This window comes from Argiope bruennichi, chromosome 6, assembly GCF_947563725.1.
Source record: "Argiope bruennichi chromosome 6, qqArgBrue1.1, whole genome shotgun sequence".
In the NCBI taxonomy this organism is placed as follows: domain Eukaryota; kingdom Metazoa; phylum Arthropoda; class Arachnida; order Araneae; family Araneidae; genus Argiope; species Argiope bruennichi.
In genome coordinates, this window is record NC_079156.1 from 102376076 (window position 1) to 102400646 (window position 24571).

General features: G+C 29.2%; 1 protein-coding gene across 4 annotated transcripts in view; it reads left to right on the forward strand.

Annotated features, from left to right (window-relative positions):
• LOC129971211 (protein slit-like) overlaps window positions 1-24571 on the forward strand; it is a 482178-nt gene that overhangs the window by 231299 nt on the left and 226308 nt on the right. For all 4 annotated transcript variants that reach the window (XM_056084788.1, XM_056084790.1, XM_056084789.1 and 1 more), the window contains exon 4: window positions 9604-9675. In XM_056084788.1, the coding sequence (XP_055940763.1) occupies window positions 9604-9675 (72 nt within the window). The remainder of the gene's footprint in view (window positions 1-9603; window positions 9676-24571) is intronic.

Below are 24571 nucleotides of genomic sequence, written 5' to 3' on the forward strand. Positions count from 1 at the left end.
AATCAAGTAAAATTGCTTTAATTTCTTCTTCAGTGTGTTCACGATTTCTTTTACTCATAATGAAGAAATAATAAGCGTTTCAATAGAAAAATTACTCTGATAATCCAAACACCCGATTCACAGTACATAAAATAAAGATTCAGAAATTCACAACTGAAGAAAAATTTTCAGAATGGCATTCTAAAAAGGAACTCGGTATTTATATAACTTATCTCATTCCTTAAAGAGGGCGATACATCCAATCTTTTTTTTTTTTTTTTTTTTTTTGTCTTTTAATTTTATTTTAAAAGCGGTAGTTTGTACACGGCCTCAGAATTTCCGACAGTCCTTTGATGAAAGAATAAGATGCTTGGAGTGTAAAACGACTTCCTTCCATAGTAACAACTGTCGCTACCCATTTTGTGAGAAAACTGCGATGTGAATAGGCCGCATTGACAATGCAATGGTTTGTCTTTATATCATTACAATAGTCTTACTACTGAAAAGGGCTTCTGATGCTTGTCCGAAAAATAAACAACTTGTCGGTATCCTTATATATCATTCATCGTTACCAGAGAACTTCAGTGGAAAATTTCTTTTATAAATGGCCATAAAATCTTTCCAATTTTGAGCTAACAACACGTGAAAGCAGAAACTAAAACCCTTTCAAAATACAAAATGTACGCCAACAACCCATTTAGTGAATTCCTCCTCAACCCCTACCGCCCTAAGGCACAGGGGAAACTACTGTGAAAAAGTCGCGATTGTCAAAGATAACGAGGACCTCCTGGAGTGTTCTGTAGAGTAGTCTCTTTTAATACCCATCACCCCTAAAACGGCTTACAGCCGCCCCAAACCGACCCACGTGGATGCTATAGGGTAAATTCTCAAACCGCCCCAAACCGACCCACGTGGATGCTATAGGGTAAATTCTCAAACCGCCCCAAACCGCCCCGCTGGAATCGAGAGGGTTATAGGATTGGTTAAAATTTAACTTCAGGTGGGTTTACACTCGACCAGTTATAAGATTCCAGTAAGTCACACGTGTGCAGAAGTAAGATTGCGCATGCGCTAAAAGAGCGGACAATAGCAAATAGTTGTCTCGGCGAGAGAAGTATTTGATATTGTACAATTTCTGCACATGCGTGGTCTTACTGGATAGATTATAACTGGCTGAGTGTATACCGTACTTTATGCTGGTAATTTGTAATATGTAAATTTCATCATAAATTATCTAACTTTCGAGTTTTTACAATTCAACTTAGTCAATTGTTCGAGTCTTTACAATTCGAGTGACACCAATTTACACTATTAATAAACATAAGAAAGAAAGTTTTAAGATTCGCATTTTAATTCAGAAATTTTTAGAGACAATTTGCTCTTAACTCTATTAATTTAACCAAGCCAAGATCTTAGTATCAAATTTTCAATATCAAATTTTCAGCGCTTTCTACACCAACAGGAAATCAAAATCGCAATGTATCACACAATCACGCAATCACACCTCACGACATTCCCTCGCGTTCCATATATTCTCTTAGCTCTTTTCCCGCCATTAAATCTTCACTAAACCAGAAACATATAAATAAACAAATCGAAGAAGCATAATACTAATAAAAATCCTTGGGGGGAGGGGGGAGCAGAAACTAAATCTCTCTGTCAAACAAACGACATGGAATGAACTCCCAAACAAAAGCTACAGCAAAAAAAAAAAAAGATAAAAAGACAATAATAAAAAACGCCATCCATTCCATCCTATATGTTAACTTTGGGACCTTTTTCCTTATTGCCCAGCTCGTGTTAGCCTGCACTACAAATTTATGTCTTGCCAATGCGCAGAAAGAGAGTTTCGGCAAATTACCCGTAAGGCATACGGACCCTCCATATATTATTTCGCTCCCCCCCGCCGGATTGGACTTTATTTACACACGAGAGGTATTGCTGTTGGTTTTTGCGGAGATTCCATTAGGTCATCTGGAGCAGGGGGTGTACCCTAGGTGGGTATCAAACGATTCATTCGGAAAAAGAGAATCCATTTTCTTGGTTTTTGTTTGGAATATTTTTTTTTTTCATTTTTTGTTGCAGGAAAGATGAATAGGAGCTTTTTTTTCGGGGGGGGGGACGATGAAGTTTGATGGTTTGTCGGTATCATGCTTTGATATCTTATCGGGTTCGCGTGTTGTTGGATTGGGGCTTAACCTGAGAAGATGGCGGTTATAGGGAAGATGTACTGTGGTGGTCTGGCTTTTTTTGTCGTTGGGAGATTGGTTGAGTGTTTGATGGGATTATTATTTAATATTTTGTAAACAAACTAGAAAAATATTTATTTGGAAGTTGTTGTTTTTTGTTCGCAATTTTTAACGAACAATGATATTATTTACGTATTCTTACTGGATCGCCTGCAATATTTTTATGTCAAATATATAGCGCTAATCGAATTTTTAAATTGCAGCATTTGCGTAATAGTGGTATCATATTACTTGATTTTTACCTGGGTATATTTTCCTTTTAATATAATGGAATCTTTATCTGCAGTAAATGATAAAAACTTCTGCCCATCTTCCTTATAAAATAAATAAATATATAATAGAATAATAATGCATATAACAGCAATATAATAAATATATCTTTAAAAAACGTTACTCTCCCCATTACACAAAGGGAAAAATAAATACCCCTCCCTTTCCCCGAAGAAATTTGCTAGAAATTTCTTAGGGAACTCTTTTCGGGTGATTTAATAAAATCGTTTGAAGATTGCAAAATAATAATTTTTGCATTGCTTATTTATTTTATACTGTCAATTGCAAAATTTTCTCACGATGCTATTTTCTTTCAAATTTTAAAACACCTGTAAGCAAAACCAATTAAGAAAAGAATCTTAACATTATTACTTAGAAATCTTAATGTAATCTTTCCTTTTCAATTGAATTTCGTTTTATTTATAAGAAAAGGAGGTGTTAATGAATTTATTTATTTCAATGAATTGATAATAAACCCTATATAATGGAGAAGGAAAATAATGTTAAGATAATCATATGTGTTTTGTATTTTTCAAAGTATCTAGCTGCATGTGTTGAATTGTTTAAACACAATAAAACAAGAAAATTTGTTTTATTTATTTAACTGAAATTACCACCATCTTCACAAAAGGGTGTAATACGTGTGAAAGGCAATTGGAATTATAAACATATAAAATAAATTAGAAAAGCATAGATAAATAAATAACAAAGAAGATAAGAATTTGGAATGCAATTTAGAATAATGTAAAGGAGGGAATCAAAACCAAATATAAATAATGTTATTTTAAAATATCGCATATATATGCTCGAAATATTATTTCTATATAATTCATTTCAAATCTATATGTGAAGTTAAAAAAATAATTATTAATTAAAGTTAAAAATATTGATTCTTTTAAAGTGATCCTTTCGTTTTAAAAACAGTATTATACCTTTGGAAACGTCTTGTTATTTTAAACTAAAAATTTTTTAAAATTTAAAGTGACAAAAAAACTTTAGAAATTAAAATCACATTAAATCTTTATTGTTATATATGATAATAAAAATAACATTCTAAATTTCTAAAATATTTTGACAGAAAAAAAAAATGTTAAAAAGTTTTGAAATTCAAAACTTAAACTTTGCAATAGCATTAAAATGTTATAGGCTTAATTCATCTACAGTCATTTTTAAAATTTTCTCTTAATTATATGATAAATAGCTGAAATAATAAAAAGTAATAAAGCTGAAAATATTGATTCTTTTAAGGTGATGCTTTCAATTTAAAAGAGTATTACATCTTTTTTCAAAGATGCTTTTTTGTCATTTTAAACTAATGTTTTTGTTAATTTAAAGTGACAAAAAAGTTTAGCCATTCACATTAAAGCTTTATTCTTATATACGATAATATAGTGAAAATAATATTCTACGTTTCTAAAATGTTTTAATAGGAACAATTGCCAAGAAGATTCGAAATCAAATCTATATTTTTGTAATATATTTTTAAAATTTTCTCTTAATTATATAATAAATGCTGTAATTAAAATAATAAAACACATTTTTGTAACATTTTTAAAAATTTATTAAAAATTAGAAAAAATAATGTACCGAAATAAAATTAGTTTCTCAAAAAAAATTTATTTTTTGAATTTTAAAGCAGTGTAAAGATAGTTTTTGTGCAATAATATACTTCGTCATTGTATTTTGATTAATTTTTTTAAAAAAAATCTAATTAATATTTTTTAAAACTTTTTTTTGATAAATACCGGCTACTTAAGAAATTAATACATATCAAAATTGAAATTCTAAGTTCAACATTCTGTATTGCTTGAACAATTTTCTTTTCAATAACGCAGCTTGCAAATAATAATATGTCAAAATGTCATCATAATTTATTTATTTTTTAATCTGAAAAACTATGTTTAAAAGTTCTATCATAGAAAGTAAATAATTGTTAAATGTTTTTGATGCGAACTACAATTTAATGATTCAACACTTCATATCCGTAGCCCACTCAAAAGTTTGTTGCAATTTTATCAGAAATAAAGAGTAAAGCAAACGATTTTATCTTTAGTGCTTATATTTATCTTTTTAGAAAAATTCTGTAGATTAAATACTCTCCCGTGAAGCAATCCAGATCAAGGTCGCTGCAAGGCTAAAATAAGTCGAAACTTTTTATCCATCCATTGCATAAATTGTCAAAAATAGTGAGGAAAGAACTCATCTTACTTCTGTAACCGTACCCCTTAATTCAAATATCATGTGGACACCAAAACGAAAAACAACAGACCCGCTTCTGTGATAAGCATTTGCTTTTGAGGAAGAATCAAATCTCGACTGCAAGGACAAGGCATGGCCTATGATTCACGATAAACGTCATATTGTACTAGTATGTCGCGTATTGTTCCAACTTTTCACTTATTCGCGACTTCCGTCAGTCCCGAGGAAATATCAAGTGACAATGCTTAATGCGGGGCTGGATAAAGTATCTATTGTTAATGGGAGTTGGCCAGGAACTTTCACGTGCTTCGTGCTTTTTCCTACTCTTATCTTAGAAGAATGGGGCCTTTGTGCCATTTCGTTCATCACTGTGGGGGCTTTCAAACCAGGAACTGGTTATGTTTACCTTATAGGTTTATGGTGCTTAAGTTTTTGATTTATGAAATTTTGGTATCTTTAAGACATAAAAAAATTGATTCAGTTGTTGTCAATAGTAAAAGACTGCCTTTTAACATACTTAAATGGTGTTAAAATTGATAAAAAAAATTACTTATAAACACTTAACCCTAGAATGCGTAACTTTTTAATTTTTTTTTTTACAAAAACATACCCATGTTTTGAATAGTTGCATATAATTTAGAAAAATTATTTATAAAAAAAATGTTAAATTATTTTTTATGGAATTAAAAAAAATTTAAATGCGCCAAATGGCTACATTATGAATTTTCAATATCCCAGTGACATAAATCACATTATAACAATTTTGAAATAAAAATAAAAGTGTTTTTTTTTTAACAAATATATTTTTACAATGCAACAAAAAATTATTTTTATGGTATTTTTAATGGTAGAATTATTCATGTAATAGCCATCTTGGTGTTTTTTCAAGTTCTTAGTTTAAATATAATTCTAATACCGCTACTGCCATTTACTGGTCTTTTCTACAAATATTTTTCAAGCAGCAAATAAAAAAGGATTTCCAAACACTCAATGTTTCCTTTCTGAGCAATCATGTGAAGTTTATAAATAGAAATAAAGACATGGCTACACGATGTATGGTAGGGTTAATAAAATTTTTGACAGCCAGATTTAGAAACTTTGCTGTCCCTAACCAGTGCAGGCGATCTCTTAATAAACTGATAAATTTAGTTTCCCATTTCAAGACATTTTTTAAATTATGCTAATGATTAAGATTAGTTTTTTTTTTTTTTTAGTAAATTTGGGAAAATGCATGTGTTTTTATTTATTTATTAGTGACTCATAACTGCACGGCATTCATGTTTGTACTTTCTGTTCTTTAAATAAGCCCTTGGTGTTTATCTGTAATGCAACACTCTGTAATGCAATGTAATGGATGGGAATTTAAGATAAGTCGCTACGTTAAAAAAAAAATCGATTTTTAATTTTATATTTATTTAAATTATTTTTTGTAATTTATTTTCATTGCCCTAACAGGTTTCTTCATAAAACTGTTAGAATTTTGTTTCTAAGTCCATTTTTTAGGAAGTTACACTGATTTTTTATACTTGCATTTACATAATATTTAAAGCTATTTTACAATTCAAAAATTAGAATTTGACAAAATACCATTTAACATAATGCTATTTTGTCAAATTCTAATTTTTGACTGAATTTTCTTACGAAAAACCTCGCAAATTAAAATCTAATGAGCATTTTTTTTTTGTTTATATTTGGTATAATAATTTCTCAGTATCTTCTGCATTTCCCGAACTGGAGAATGAGTAATCTATTCATTTAGAAATACTCTATAATTATTTTAATGATTCGCATTGCACGGAAATTAAAAATTTCATGTTACATATCATCTGAACGCAAACATTTAAAAAAATGGATAGAAATACAGCTTATTTTTTTAGTTCAGGAACTAGATAATATATTTCTTAAGCTATCTGCACAATTTTAAGCAAATTGTTTGATATACTTCTAATTAGAAGATTTTGCTTTATATTCCTTTTAATCAAAAAAAAAAAAACACTTGTTCAATTTTGCCATTTAATTGGCATAATTTGATTTCATAGATGTTTTCTCAATCTTTTTTTATGCAAATATTCAAAAATACAAGTACTTTCGAACATTTTTTTTAATTAAAATTTCTTTCTGAACCACATTTTTTATAAGTTTTTTTTGTTGTTGTTTTGTTATTAAAATCATAAAATATCTTGAAATGAGCAATTTTCAGTTTTAACATTATTCCGAATTATTTGAGGAACTAGTCATAGATCACATGCAGAAATAGCAAATAAGATCGTAACTATCATGGATTTTAAGAATACAAATTATGATCTTGCATATAACTATCATGGATTTTAAGAATACAAATCATGATCTTGGTGAATCTTGAACATAAAATACAGTTTTAAAAAGCAATATTTTAACAGTTCGATTCTTTCCTTTAAACCTTAACTATGCCCAAAACGTCAAAGTAAATGAGTCACATGGCATGAAATTTTAAGTACGGAGAAAAACGACTTCCGAATGCCTGGCATCTATTGGGACATACTTTATCTACGTAAATCCGTGTTCCAGTCTTCCACCTAATCAGATTTGCACCCTGTCCTCCCCTTCTAAAGCACTTTCAGACGATTCTGCATTCATATTAATTAAGTTCCCTTCCACCCCTACTAGCATTCTCACCTTCCTCCGCATTTGACAAATTGCTCCACTCTACAAAATTAGCCATGAGATTCTACGGAAAAGCAGGCACCCCACCCCCTTCTGAAGCGAAAATTCCCTTACGTCAGTCAGGTGGACAAATCTCTTTTGGGGGTCGGAGCAATGTGTTTTTATTACATAAGGTCCCTCGTGTATTGGGATCCTGCAGACTTTCACCACATGCCGCTGTGTCAAGGGGGAGGAGAGAGTATGGATTGCTTGTTTTGTTTTTGGCAATAAGGTCCACGGCTATGTCCAAGTCCATAGATGGGAGAATTGCCAGGACCTGACATTGATAAATCCATGGTCTCGCTTACTGTGATTACAGAAGCGAGAGGAATCGTGTATTTATCGTGTTGGTATGCCACCCCTCCTGTGTCTGTACCGATCCATGTAACTTCACCGCCACCCTTAGCCATGTTGCAGCTATAAATCAGGTATGAACGCTTTGATCCGTGGAAATCTACCGTCTGTCACCATTAACATCGAATGTCAAGTAATCTGGCGGTGGTTTTTTTGTGTTTGTTTTGCTCAGTCAGTACGTTATTTACTGTGAATTTCGGTGGAAATATTACGCCTAGTGGGTGGAAGATGAATTGATTTTGCTCCCAACCCCCAGCACTCCTGGCTCTCTTGTCCTTCCTTATCATTCTGTTAATCTAGATCCAATGACAGTTTGTATATCCGTGTTTGTTTTTTTGAATGTATATCCAATAAATTTTAGTTGAGCGTATGAAAATATATATTGTTTGTGCAATTCATTGAAAACTTTATTAAATATTGACAGAAACAATCGTTTGCAGTGGAGTTTTCTGATTTGATATTATAAATTTTCATATACCAATAGACCATTCATCACGTTATTCTACAGTCATGAGGAATTTTGTTTTGTCTGTGTGTTTCGAAAAGTCGTTCATATAACCAGAAATGGTAGATTCTGACATTGATTAATCAATGGTATTGCTTACTACGCTTACAGAACTTACCTTATGGAATATTCATAAGCAGTTTCTGTATATCATCCTTTATTTTGTGATTTATTACTGTCTAATTTGCCCTTCTCTTATTTTTATTAATCTGGTATGGAATGCTTTAATCTGTTGAAACCAACATCTTGTCATCATTAATATCGGAGAGTCCACAAATGGTGATGTTTATCTGTTTATTTTGACGAATTGTAATTTATTGTTTGTCAACGGAATCTAAAACCTTCCACTCTTTTTCGCATGCGTTAGAATGGGTTTAACCACTTAATTGTTCTTATTTTGATTCAAATGGAAATCCATTGAATACTTGACTTATCTATGTATTCGAAGTAATTTTAATATTGAATTAAAATCGTTATGAATGGCTTATTTTTTGCTTGCAACTATCAAAATTCGATAAATCGATGCACGTATGGCACTCGGACAAAACAGTTAAGCGGTTAATTCAAAATAGGGGTGAGAGGAAATATGAAAGGAGGGTATGTTTACATTTAACAATAAAATAAACTCGGATTACTTGAAGACTGAATTAAAATAATACGATCAGAAAAGACACGATATTAACATACACTTGGAAAAAAAATTGGACAAAAAAGTATCTAATAAGGCGAAAATCAAGGTCAAAGAAGGACAAAGAATTCCAGAAATGCGCTCATCATTCCGCGTTCTCTCCCTTTAATGAGATAGAATCGTCGAAAAGTGGTCGTCTTGGAATACTAAAACGAACAGTATTTATCAGTACAAAAGTTCTTGAATATAACTTTTTTTTTGCTCTATAAATCTTTTATACCATTAGACATTAAATGATGAAGTTTTCTCCAGGTGTATAAATCTAACCTCTTTCTTGGACATGGCTATATTTTCTTAAATCTTCTTTATTGTTGTATTAAATAACTTATATTAATGGTAAAATATGCAACTTTCGGGTTACTTACCGTACATTTCTGATTGTATTATTTTAAATCTATATGTTAGAATGCATCATGTGACTATCTGTTACCAGATCACAATAAATTTATAAAATACCAAGCCATTATACATTTTGTTCTTCAAAAAAATATTTTTAAGTGATATTCACTTCATAATTTTATCATTGAATTTGTTATGCCATATTTTTTATCTATCATAATATAAATTCTGTAAATTTATTGTTTTAATTTACACCATCATGTACTGTTCTCGTTAAAATAAACACTACATATTTTCTTCATTCAGTAACTAATTATTTTTCCTTTCATTTCTTGCAGGAGGTTAAACAACAATAGGCTAAGGAGTTTGCCAGATTTACTGTTTTCAACAATGCCCAATTTATTGCGATTGTAAGTAATTTATTATAAATTATTTTGCTAAGCAAATATATAGACGAAAGAATAAATGAAAATGAATTTAAGAGCAAACATGAAATGAAAATTAAATTATTCAGAAGCAATGCAGCTTTTGTAACTGTTGATTGCGAATTAATTGTTTATCTATATTGTTATATTGAATCAAAATAAGCCCATTCAGATGCTAAGAACTGTTCTAAAATTTTAAATATAATTATGATTTTTTAAAGTTCAAGCTTCAATTTAGCACCTTTTCTCAGATCTAATTCTATTTAAATTAGTAAAAAGTAAATGTATTAATAAAACAATAGTATCCTGGAAGTTAATATTTCATACATTTACATTTAAAACAGATTTTAATTATTAATGCACTTTGATGCCATTGTTAAGAAATTAAAAAAGTGTAAAAAATAAAAGCAAATATTGAAATATTTGCAGAAAGAAATATTAAAAAATAATCTAATTTAAGCAAAGCGAATTCTGTTTACAAAATCGTTTTAATTTAATTTTAGATTCATAAGCTAAATTAATTGGAAAGCTGCTTATCGTCTTCATCGAAATTTGATACAATCGCAAAACACATTATTTTTATGAAACAATTTATATTATGAAAAAGCATTTACACGAAATTCGAAATTTAGGAATAAGGTGAAAGAATATTAAATATAAATAAAAATGATAAAAGTACTGAATATACATTCAATCTGAAATAAACACCCTATTTCACACAAAAAGAAAAATCTTTCAAATAAACAAAATAAAACTCTTTAACCTTTTAAGAAAAATAAAGAGAATAATGCAATTGGAAAAACGTATTAGTAATAGCAGTTTAAATTTGAAAATGAAATTCTTTAAACATATTTATTTTCTGTCTTTCTTCCACTTTACAAAATGGCCTTCTTTAAACATCATTCCATTTTCGAAAAATTCAATGCGAACATTTTATTTTTGTGCTTTCTTTTTTAATGTGACGTTGGTTATTCTTTTTGTTTATTGCATAAGTTTTTCTTAGCACTTCTTGACTTTTACGATAACAAACATCTATCCTTACTTGTTTTACCTAGACCTTTGTTCGAATACAAAAAACGAATAAGTCCGAAGTATCCACTTGAAATAATCTATTTGTCAGCTCAGTTCAGCAAACGATTTAATTCTTCCATTCTTATCATTTGAATCATTCCTCAGTATTATTCTATTTTCTTTATTTTTCTACATTTCAAAAGAGTTATTGCCCTCAAGATCAAAATTTTGCTTGAAATATTTATGATAATCTGATTCTGGGCATAGTTGGAATCATTTTTTTAAACATAGAAGCCATTAGGATTGAATTATCAATAAAGCAGGTGTTACTTTGGTTTTGTTTTCGATTGTTGAAGTTTTTTTTTTTTTTTTTGTTGTTGTTGTTGTTTTGCTTGATTTAATGCTTTGTTGAGAATTGAGAATGAACACCCAGTAGGAATGTTCTTTATAATCTTATCATTCTTTATTTTTATGAGTTCTAGATCGTAGCAAATATATATTTCTGTTTGAAACGATTTTATTATTCCTTTGAAATTTTTGTTCATGTGTCACAAAATACTCCTAATTAATTATATTAATTGTATATTGTTTGTACCAAAGATAAACTTCTATTCATATTTGTTTTTTTACCATTTTTTGGAAATATATTTTTTTTAATTTTATTATTTTTGGTACATTTTTATGCTTTTTGTTCTTATGAATTAAAAGAATGGAAAATGGAAAAAAAATTCTTCAGTAATGTTAAGAAATCAGACTTAATTCACACAAAGGAATCTTTTGTATTTAGCTTGTTTTTTTTTTTTTTAATTTTTTTATTTACTTCTTTTTCGTTTATCTAATTTTACGGAAATTTGTGTTTGTTTTGACAAATGTCCTCTTTCAAAAATACATCAAATAAATAAATTAAACTAAAGCATTGTTTTAACCATCATTTTAGCATTTTTAATTTTGCATCGTCTGGTGCTATCTAAATTTAATCTTAATCCGAATGAAAATGCTTTAATATTTGTTTTTCAAATAAAATAAACAAAATTTGATTAATGTAATAAAAATAAAAATGCGAAAATTCATCCAATTTAATACTTTCTGAGTGTTTTTTAATCGGAGGAAAAATATTTTTTTCAAATATGTTTTACTTCGTTATTCGAATTAAATGGGAAAAAAAATCCAGATAATTTAATTATTACTGAGGTAAAAAGCATTCACTTTAAAAGAGGAAATAGAATGTGAAATCAGCGTTTTATGAAATTAACTCCACTTTAAGAAAATTTGCATCCATTTTTTTTTTAAATTCTTTACCTCGAAGTTTTTTTCCCCGCATAATTCAAAGCAATTTACTAAATTAAGTAAATTTAATAACCAAGCATTTGGATAGCTTAATTTAATTTTCTTTTCAAATTTAGTTTAGCAACATGATTTGTTATCTCATAAACTAAGGAAAGATTTGAATGTTTTCGAACAAGTTTTATAAGTTATTTTTAATGACATATATTTCATACTATTTATAATTTCTTAATTTTTTTTTATTTTTCTTGCACTTGAATATTTGCGTCCAGACTTTTGTCGCCATGATATTCTTAATGCATATTCCAAGAGAGATAAAATTACCAAAACAAAAAAAATTCTTTCTATTCTTTTCACCAGACGATTTTTTTAGTGGTAAAATTGTCCCATGGCAATCTGATTTCTGCGAAAAGAAATTACTTTTGTTTACCTTTTAGATGCGTAACTGGCGACGAGAACCTATTATTCCTTCTTATTTGAATAATAATGGCAATTTCTTTTGTAAAGCAGATGTTTAAACAGCATGAATCATGACATATTACACGAACGTAGATCTTATTTGTATAATTATTTTATTAAAAAAGGGTAAATGAACGATTATGACTCTTGGTAGCCATTTGACGCTAAGCTGTTCAACATGCCGTTTCTACTACCCAGTCACGGTTGCATTATTTACCTTTAGGCTATAAAGGGGATAGGCTAAATCAATCGGATCTGCAGTCCCTTCCCCCTTAGAGTCCAACGTCTTATTTGTAATGTTATAGATTAAAATCAGATATGAAATATAGAGTTCAGAATTTATTAATTTATAGGTATACTTTTCAGTGTTCTTTGTTAATTAATTAAAAAACTAATTTTGTTTTGGGGAATGAATAATTTTGGTTAAACTAAGAATTCCAGAGGTCAATGCAGTTCTTCTTGTCTTTTGTTTCTTATATAATACTTATGAAATTATTATCTGTAATATAAAGAAGAAAAAGGCATGTCAGTCTCTCATGTGCTGATATTTTCATCATTCAAAATTAATTAATTTCTAAGATATTTAATTAAATAACAAAAATTAAGCTGATTTTCAACGTTGTCCGATGTTCTTTCACCAGTAATTTCTAAAATAATTATCGCGTTAAATTCATTTATATTACACGTTGAAAAACAAATTATTTTGCTTGATACTAATATTACTAATATTATTTCCGTTCGACATAATTTGTATTTCCAATTTTATGCATATTTTTTTCTGTTTTCGTGCACTTAGTTACTACACATGCGCAGCAATCCCGTACCATTAATTTAATTACTTACTTGCGACGTTTTGTTTAACTTTTTTAAATTATTCCAATCGGCATGTAAAGGTCATTCAAAGTGAAATCCATTCTACTCTGCCGAAGTAAGAGAACCTTGGGAGAAAAAGATAGAATGCTATGTAGCGCTTTTCCGCTCAGGCACAGAAACACCAAAAACAAGAGAAAGGTATTTGAAGTCATGGCAATGAAAACCATGTCCTGAAGGAATTTATGTTATCGCTGTTGCGGTGATGGAAAGGGAAAAATTTAATTTCAAGATTTTCTAGCCTTGTGCCAGATGTTTAAATATCTGTGGATAATAAGAAGTGGGCTCATTTGATATGGAGGAAAGCGAATGAAAATCAATGAGAAACTTTGGAGTGAAAAATTGTTTTATTAAAGTGCTATAAGTACCCAGATTTGAAAATATTTTTGTCCAGCACATTAGCTAGAAGTAAGTAAATTTCAAAACACGATATATCAATGCAAAGCTAACTCGTTAAATTCTGTGGAAGAGTTGATGCTTAAAATAACTTTCACAAAATGCTGAAAACAAAAACCATTCGTTTTATTGTTTACCATCGAATTTTTCATGTAGAATTCTCATTTGTAATTCTTAATGGGATGGTGGACTCTATTGGGCATTTTTGCGAATTATTCACTTTGAGTTATGATTTTTTTTTTCTTATGAATATGTGCATAGTATAAATACTTATGCAAATATAAATATGTCAAATTTCTTTTTAAATTTTTTTAACGAACTGTTATTTTTAAAAAATTAAAACATATGTGATTTTTAAAATTTTAAAATATACCGGTGGACTCAATTTTTGTTATTTTTCTATTTTTTTTCTATTGTTTGGAATAAAACTGTATGATTTTGTTATTCCAAATAAATGCTAATTTTTTTTAAATAATTTTATGCTCACTTACTGAATTTTTATGAAAATTATATATTTTTTAGAACTAAAACTGACTTTTAACTATATAAAAGAATTCGAAATATGAAATGCACATCCTCTTTTCTTTTGATGTTTAATTGAAATCTTTATTATCAGTTCTATTTTATTTCTTCAAAAGTTAAGACACCTGGAACATTTCAAAGATATTTAAATCGAATTACAATATCACTTTGAGGAAAGTAATTAAAATGTATTTTTTTCTCTTAGCCTTTGAAATATTCATTTTATTGAACAATATATCTTATAACACTTATATTTTAATTGAATATAAACATATATTTTGATGAAGAAATGATAAAAATAAAAATTCATTTTTCTGTCCATTTTTGCTTATTTCAAAGTTTTTGACCCATTAATATGAATCGCGAGTAATACATTTTATCAAACAAAATGTTCAAACCATTTTGAATTTATTTGAAGTAATATTTTGCCAATGTGATAATAATAATTTTTTTTTACAATATGAAGAAATTATATATACAAAAGAATACGGCAAAACACATTTGGTAACTTAAGATTAGTTTGAGCTGAAAATCTATTTATCTGTTCCAAAAAATATTAATAAGAACAGTAATATACTGTTCTGAAATTCGCCCAATTCAAACACTTGCATACCAGTATAAAAAGAATTCTTAAAAATTGTTTACCCATCAAATTGTTTGATATAAATGGACAAAAATTCGAAATAAATTTTAGCTCTGTGAACAAAAATACGGGAACCTCACTTGATTTGGCGGAAAAAAAATCAAAAAATAGGAAAACAAACAATCCATTTATTTGGAAATCGTTCGCACGCAAAGCTGTCTTGTGTTTTTCGAAGTTCCGTGACTAAAAGTTAAGTCTCAAAGGGTGTGCCCCCAAAATGGTCGCGGAATCTTCAACCATTTTCTTTTCAAAAACTCCGCTGTTTTTCTACATTTATTAATTCAGTGGTTTCCCGGCCCACGTGCGAGAACTCGCGCAATTCTTCTATTGGAATATAGGAACGGTTTTCTGGATTTTCAACGGGTAATTTTTCACCCAAGTCAATTGTTCGTGTAGGCATTAACCTTTCTTCTAATGTTTTTAGGGCTAATTTTGAAATCAATTGTTAGCCCATGTTTCGGGCGGTCTTTTGTGTTTTGACAGAAGTGTGTACTTAATACAGCGTGAAGCGTGGTGTTTTAGTATTCACAGCCTCAGACCTGGAGTCTGAGTTGACTATTTTTCACCATCAGTGTTTACAGAAATGAAATTTCATTTGAGTGAAAATATTAAAATTGAGTACGACAATTATTATTATTATTATTTTAATTTTTAAGAATATTACTGATACGAAACAAGTGGGAGCGGTCGATACGTTTAAATCTTATTGAAAATATATGTTTAAATCTTATACTTTTTTTTTTCTCAATTCTCTTCATATTTATGAAAATAAAGGAAGCAATAATTCTTCTCTAGCATTTCTAGAAATTTTTTTTCTCTTGTATTCTGTCTCTAGTATTCTTTTTGAAACATTTTCGTTCAACGTCTCTAGTATTTTTTTATAATATTCTGTCTCTAGTATTCTTTTTAAAATACTTTCGTTCAACGTCACTTTTCTAATGTGCATAGTAATGGAATTTCCTAAACTGATTTTTAACTTACTTCTTGAGGATTGGAGTTATTTCCTCTTGCATATTCTGAAGACTATTTCGGTACTTAATTATTAGCTGATCATTAATAAAATTAAATTTTGATTCCACATCAATGACGCTCTCTGGTTGTTAAAAAAACAATAAATTAAAAATTTTAGGAAGGAAAAACAGATCTCAAGATTAAAATGCATAAAATAATGAAAATTAAAGAACACTGTTTAGTACAATAATAAATATTTGTGTTTAAAACATTTATTTAATTAACTTCGCATTAATAAATATATCCGGCGTTACTTGGATTCGTATATAATATTTTTAATTCAAGAACTACTTTTATTTGCAATACAAAAAAATTCTTTTATCGTCTGAAACTTTTTTATTTAAAATGAGAATAGTAAATGAATCAGACAATTTTTTTAAAAAATAATCGGTAATTGATATTCTTTAAAAACGTTTATCGTTGTCTAATAATGTATGCATTTCTGTACTTCAAAATCGTTTGCATTTATCCAATAATTTCTTAAATTTTCAAAAATTTCCGTAATAATTTTATTAATTTGCTTTGACTTTAATTTAAGATTGAAAGAACTATTGTGCTGGAATTAAATTGGTGTAATTGAAATACGTAGAATTTTGAATTTTAAGATGGCGTTAAAATATTTCTGGTGAGATAGCTTGCTCCAAGTTACTGCGAAAAAATGGCAAAATTTCTTATTAATTGAATATTTATTAGCTTCTGAGCTTTGAAAAGTTAAACAGTATTCGTTCTTTTGTCTTAAATAATATTGTATAAACGGGCGTAATTCCTTAGGAGGAAATATAGAACGTAACATACGTAGGCACTGTGGCTTTTATTTATATTAAAATTCAAATTTTGGAATCAATTTAACATCTATCTTTATACAATATTCATCACATTTCGTTACTTGTAACACCATTTATCACCCTAGGGCCATGCTTAACATCCATTTTTTTTCTTTCATTACCAACTTGTGTAAATCAACGCATTCTTTTATACATGTCCTTCATTATTTACACACCTCTTATTTGCATAAGGACGAAAGATCCTGCTGTGAAGCACTAAAGCCACCCTTCAGTTTCTTCTATTTCTCACTTCATCGAACGTATAATTAAACGCCAACTCCATCTGAAATTATAATATGTGGATATTATGTTTCCATACCTGTGCTCATTACCTGTTTATGGGAAGATTGATGTTTTGTGTAGGAGTCATGGTGAATTACTTGTCTAGATTTTTAAAAAATCCAGGATATTATTTATGAAGATTATGATTTATTTTTTATTGTTGAGTGGAGTTCTAACTTATTTGGAAACATTCATTAATGTTTCAGAGGCTTGTCATTTTATTGTATTGTTCAAGATTAAAATAATTTTATGAATAATATTTTTAATTCAAAAATTACTTTTGTATAGAATATTAAAAAATACACAGAATCCTCTTATTGCCTGAAAGTTTTTAAACTGAAATGAGAGAAATCAATTGAATCAGAGGATTTTTAAAAAACGCTGCTAGCTAATTCTTTCTATATCTCAAAATGAAATCGGTAGTTTGTGACATAAATTGTTAATAGTCTGGTTTTAAAGGTTTCTTCTTCTTTCTTCTTTTTTTTTTCAGAATTCTATAGAATATTTAAAATGCACAAAATCTTTTTACTATCGAAATTTTTTTTACTGAAATGAGAAAAATCAATTGAATCAGACGATTTTTAAAACTGTTATTAGCTAATTCTCTTCATGTCTATAAATGAAATAAGTTGTTTATGATACAAACTGTTAATCGTCTGCTTTTAAAATTTTTTTTTCTTCCAGAATTCGACTAATCTTTTTCGTATATAGAACAGTTCTTCATATATATTGTTTTCTACAGCCATAAAACTATTATTACAAATATTTGTACACAATTAAAAATATTTTTGTTTAAAATATTAAAAATACATAAACTCTTTTTACATCTGAAAGTGTTTTAACTGAAATGAGAAAAATCAATTGAAAAAGGCGATTTTTAAAAACCGCCGTTAGCTAATTCTCTCCATATTTATAAATTAAATGAGTAGTTTTTGATATAAACTGTTAATTGCCTATTTTTAAACTTTTCTTTTTCTTCCAGAATTCTGCCAATCTTTTTTCGTATATACAATTGTTCTTCGTATATATTGTCGTTCTGCAGTTGTAAAAAATATTATTACAAATATTGAAAATTAAAAAAAAAATACACAAGTAAAATGTATCACAAAAAATAAATAAGCAAAATAAAAATGAAAATAAGTTTTAGAAAAATAAAATAGAAAGATAAGAAAATAAAGATTCAATTATTCGAAACCACGTGATTTGCCTAGCACCAGAGTACAAATAAATTTCCTTATTTTAATATCGTCTGCGTCTGTTTATTTGTTTATTAAATGTTGATAAACTTAATATAAACCAAAGAAAAAAATTGCTAGGAAATAAATTTAAAATCGTTTGGCATTTTTTGACAAATTTTGAATTTTAAGTGAATTTTAAGTGATTTTAATGATGCAGAAATATTTCAAGCTATAATTTGCTCTGATGTTACTGCGGTTAGACTACAAAATTTCCGATAATATCTTTGTCAACGTCTCGGATTGTATACTTAAATATTAGTTTATCCTGGAATGGAAGTTTTAAACAATTTGATTTTTCTGATCATAAACTTTAGCTCTTTTTGTTCTTTCCAACTTTAATCACATATCCGCAATAAATATCAACCCTAATTATTATTATTACCGTACATGCGCCATTCTTTTTACTGTGATGTATCTTAACCTTATAAACTGATAAATACCATTTTTCCACCACCCTTAGGCTCTTACTACTTCTTCTTCCTTGCCTAGTAAAGAAATAAACACGCTATTATCAACAAAAGTGCACTGAAAGACAGCACTTATCTGCTATTTTACACCTAATCTTGAAATTATTGGCAATTATACACCCACTCGACATGAGCTCTGCGCACACCTGTAGCCTACGCTGTTCCTATCTTTGGTATTGAATCTTCTACTTCTCAGAATGTCGAAATGAATTGCCCCTCTGCTTCCAAAATTCTCAGGGATTTCTGAAAAGAATCCATTCATCGAAATAGATTATCATATTTGAATATAGAGCTGTGAAGTCTCCCACGCTGGGATCTATGTGTCTTCAGGTCTTTTGTTTGGCTGTTTATTATATGAATTTTCGGGGTTCGTGTGGATATTCTTTTGAGAGAGATAGGCGATGCCTCTAAATTTGTCAGATTTCTAAGAATCTAAAAGTATTTTCCGTGATGTAGCGAGAATAAGTAGCGCCCGGGGCATAATATGATTTATTTCGCTCCAGTCATTGTCAGTGGTTTAGTAAGAGCAAATGCTGTCCATGATGATTAATTTACTTTATAGAATAACTAGCCGCCTTTGGCGACCAGCCGGTTCACCAATCTTAATGTTCGTTAAAATTTTAATAATTAAATATTTTATGCAATTTCTACTTTAATAGCTTCTTCATCAAAATATTTTAAAACTTCAAATTTTGATTATCACATAATTCATTCATAATATTATAAAGGCCTTCAGTCATAACGTAATATGTATCTCTCTCATTTTCTGTTAGCACCCATAGAATTTATGCTTTAAATTAAAGTGGAAAGAATTTATCTTCAATTAATATAATAATATTTTTTACTGAAACAAAGCATTTTTTTATAATCTGATTACTGAAAATAGAGTCACTCAGCGTTTAAACTTTATGGGCACTAAAGAATATCTTTTTTAATTTATGTAATATCTCAAGAGTTGGTCAACAAAATTTTCTTAGATTCATTATGAGCAGATCGATTAATTAACAATGTTTAAATTTAAATGCATCAAACACTAAGAAAATAAAACGAATCGTTTAAAATAAACGGTTGAAAACAGGTTTTAAAAAAACTACTTAAAAACGATGTACTTAAAACTATAAGCATATACAAAAAATACATAACTAACATAAATACAATTTACTTACAAAAGCATGCAACTAACCCAAAAATAATTTAAATCATCCATTGATAACGTTGTCATGGCAACAATCAGAACAGAATGCGCATGCGTGAATTTTCTTCGCCAGTTACGTAACGCAAATACGTGATTTTTTCTACGCCAGTTGGGGTAACGCTATGCGGATTAGAAATTTTTAATTTCCTTTATTCTGTTTTATTTTAATTCAAAAGTACTTCAGAATGAATCTGAAAGATTGATTCATTAACAATGTTTAATTTTAAATGCATCAAACATTAAGAAAATAAACAGAACCGATTGAAATAATCCGCCGAAAAATTTTAACCCTAGCCTCATTACTGTTGGGAGAAAAAAAAACTGAAGCCTTTCTCGTTTGGCGCTGGGGATAATGGAAGATTTTTTTGGCGGGAAAGTTAGTTTTTAATTAATAATTAAAATTCTAATTAAAAATTCGAAAAAAGAAACCCCAGGTGCACATTCCCAACCTCCAAGGTATACATGTACCAAATTTGGTAGCTGTATGTCAAACGGTCTGGCCTGTAGAGCGCCAACACACACACACACACACACACACACACACACACACACACACACACACACACACACACACACATTGAGCTTTATTATAAGTATAGATTAAACAAGATGATGTTTTTGTGCCTAGATTCACTAATGGATTTTTACTGGGAAAAGTAGGCAATTGTCTGGGATCGTTGAGTTTAGAAGGGGGAGGTACATTCAGGTCTAATAAAAAACATTATTAGAATAGTTGCTAAATATTTAAAAAAATACAAATTTTGTGAATTATAAAAAAAATTAAGGTAATATTGACATTTTAGGAAGTTTAACCCTTTCTAGGGCCGTGGGAAGTATGCTTCCCACCAAATTTATCAATCTTTGTATGAAATTGTGTAGGTTGGCATAAGTTCTGACACACTTTTTTAGAAAGATAGATGCTTCAGTTCTTTATCTCACACAAAATGATGTGTCTTGATTTGTTACTTAATTATTAATTAACCAAATTAATTAATTAATTAAATTAAATTTATCTAATAAGCTAAATGAATTCCTTTCCTTATTCTAATTTCAAGTCTAAAAATATTTTAACATAATATGACGAGAAAAAAATGGCCCTTTAAAGGGTTAAGTGGTAAGATTATTTATATGTTTCATTGCGCTGACTTAGTTAGTATTATAGTTATAAGCATCAAAATCTACTTAAATATTTTTTACAAATAGTTTTGAATCATAATAAACAAAGCCATACGTTTTTACAAAGTTATTGAAAAAAAATTCATCTAAAATAAATTATTAATAAGTTGCTTAAGTTAAAAATATATTGAAAGATCAAATTACAAAATGAGAAGCCTCTTAATATGCATTCCCTAAGTTCGCACAATGCCTAAATATACCACTATAGTTTCATACTGGATATTGCAAGGAATTGAATAAGCCTTTTGGACCTCTTCCCCCTTTTGCCCGATTATATTCAAATATCGATGGAAAATTAAAATAACACATTGAAAATTACTAACAACAAGTTACATAAATGAAAGTGTTAAAATTACATTTCTTTTTTGTAACTTTATGATGCAATTTGAAATGGCGGTCCGATAAAAATAAGACCACCGTTTCTAGTTTTTGTTGGCCTTTGTTCAAAACTTCTTGCATACGATCTCTAGTCGATGTTTTAATTTTCTAAAATAGATACTTTGAATCCCAATTTCTCAAAATCAAAAAAAAAAAAAAAAACCCATTTAACTGTAGTAATCAACTAACGATATTATCTGTACATTTCGTATCGTGGTGGCCTGGTGGTAAGGTTTCGGAGCAGGAGGGTTTCAGGTTCGAGACCCGATTCCACCGAAGAATCATCATGTAAGCGGGTCTGGTGCACGCTAAATCCGTCGGGGCCAAACGTCCTCTCACTGGTGTGGTGTGAAAATTTGAAGAAGTGTTGTGCCAGTTCAGTTGTCGTCCTCGTCATTTGACCTCGGTTCAAAATTATGAAATCTGTCCCAAAATAGCAATAGTGTTGTTTTAAAAAACGGGGCGTTAATATAACTAAACAAATCTAATCTGTACAGTTCAGGAAAATAGAAGAACCAATTCTGCCCCTTTCTCTACTTCTGTGTGCTGCTACTTATTAAATAAATCAAAATTTTATTTATTTCATAAGAAATTTTTTTAAAAAATCAATAATAATTTTTAAATTGCTATTATTTATTTAAATTACTTATTACTTATCTGTTCATAATACTATATGTATAAATCTTTAAAAATAAATCTCTAAAATAATATGTAATCTCTAATATGTATAAAACTTTAAATAATACTCGCGATTTCGCCATTTTAAATTAAAAACTACCCCTTTTTTCTAATTAGAGCCCTTTATTCTTAATTAGAATTTTTATTATGATATCCTCAATTTCGAATTAGCCAAATTCCACTGCATTTGACAATTCTAAATATAATCCACACAAAAAGTTAATGAACCACCTTCATTGGAGAATCTTTAATATTAAGACCTAGTCAGATCGATTGGAAATTTTACTAATTGCAGAACCTCATCCACCTACCTATTCCTCGTTTCCCAAAATAGCATCTTTTCCATTCCATCACCCAAGGCTGACAACCCCTCCCTGCGTCCTATCAATAATCGGCAAAGCAATCATCAAAATAGATAACTCCCCATTAAAGCGACAAAATGTCTTCAATCAGCCCAATTTAATCACCGCACGTTACAATTAGCAGTAATTAGCGAAAGATGCCAAGTGGGCTGGAGGGGTGGAAGACTTAAAAGCTGATGGGGGGAGGCATACTTCGTCAGCGATTTTGGAAACTTTTCAGTTTTGGTGATTAAAAAAAAAAAAAAAAGGAAAATAGTCGGTGAATAACCAAAAATTTCGAAATCTGTCGTGAAATGTGCTATTACCAAGCGTTTAAAATCCACCGGGGCGAATTTAACGAGGTCTATCATTAGGTCCTAGCGTTAAGAGGGAAATAGCGTTTCTTTGGGTGTTATTGGCAGTTTTCAACTCATTAATTGCTGGTTACCGAATGCGGTTATCGAAGAAGGTGTCGTGTTTTCGATGGATATTTTGCCCTGCAAAGTGCTGTACGTGTGAAGAATTTGAGTTATGATTTCAGCAGACGTTGGATGGGAAAGCAGGTGAATTGGGTTCAAAAAATAATTTCGTCGGTTCCTCGAAATAAACTAGCTGCCAAAGTGTTAAAAAAAACTGGTAGTTTATTAAGAGCATTGCGGTGTAGATTGGTGTGTAATCATAGTCGTTTTGTTATCTATTATCCTTATCAAATGCCTCATCAGCATTCAGCAACAGATTTATTGCGCAACAAGTAATTCAAAATGTTGCAAGACTTATTTTACTCAGAAATGCTTGATTAAATAATAGTTAAATTCATTATATGAAAATATTCGAAATTCTAGTACTAAATATGTGTGTTAAATAAGCGGGATAACGTTTCCGGTTATATTAGTTAATTTTCTAATTTTTATTTTAATTTAGCTTGTATTAACATTCTAAAATACAGTAGACTCCCGATTATCCGCGCCTGCCGCACAAAGTTTTTTTTTTTTTACTGATTTTTTCAAATAGGTGCAGTTTTACAGTTATGCTTTTGTAATTACATAATACATTAAAGTATTAAAACAGTACATATGTATTAATTATTCTGTGTATTCTTGACGCCTCTCGTAAATACAAAGCACTTTTCTGTTTTCATTAACAAAATGCATTTTAGGTTAGTTTTGAGTGATATACTAAAATATTAAGCGTTAGTTAAACATTTCCTGCTGTTTATTATACGTTTTATTGTACATAAAACGATTTTTCAAAGTTCGAATGACTGTTTTCTTTTTTGCTATACCCGTTTTTAGCTTTTTTCGGATTATCCGCGATTTTTGTTATCCGCGGCGGCCGTGCCACCCAATTCCACGGATAATCGGGAGTGTACTGTAGTATCTTATTTCCTGATCCTATTCCTACCTTTTTATTTAATTAATTCTACACGCGCTCTAGGAAGCTGTAAATTTAGCAGATTCACACGCTCTGAGTGAAAGGATAAAAATCCTTAAAGTTTACCACATTCTTTTAAAGATACCTAAATTTCCCTATCTTAAGTCTACAGGTGTCAAAGAAATCCTTATAAAAATTTCATTTTAACGTCATTGAAGGAAAAATTTCGGTTGTCTCGTGATGTCGACTGACTTATTTCTTACCATTTATTCTTGTTCATAAATTATGCCAGCCGGATGGAATAAATCAAAATTTTAAATTTTTAAAATGTTTCTTCTATTCGGCCGCGCATCTGCTAATACATACTCGCGAAAGAGTGTGCTTAATACCGTTGCATTGCACGAGAATGAAAATTCTGTTTAATTGATTACAATTAAAATTATTATTGTAAAATATACTTTGAAATGTTTAAAAAATTTACCAAAACTAAAGGAAAAAAAACTGCATGGATAAAAATTTGATAACTCTATATTGCTTATATTTTAAAATTTAAAGGGGCATTGAAATTATTTTTGTAGAGGAATTGATAGTGAAAATCGTTTAAAAATTCACCGATTTGTGAAGTAAAAAGAAATAAATAATTAAAAAATAAAACCAAATTTAAATTATATATTTCTATAAGTCAATATGTATCTGTGAATATTATAATTAGAAATAAATAAATTAATTAAATCA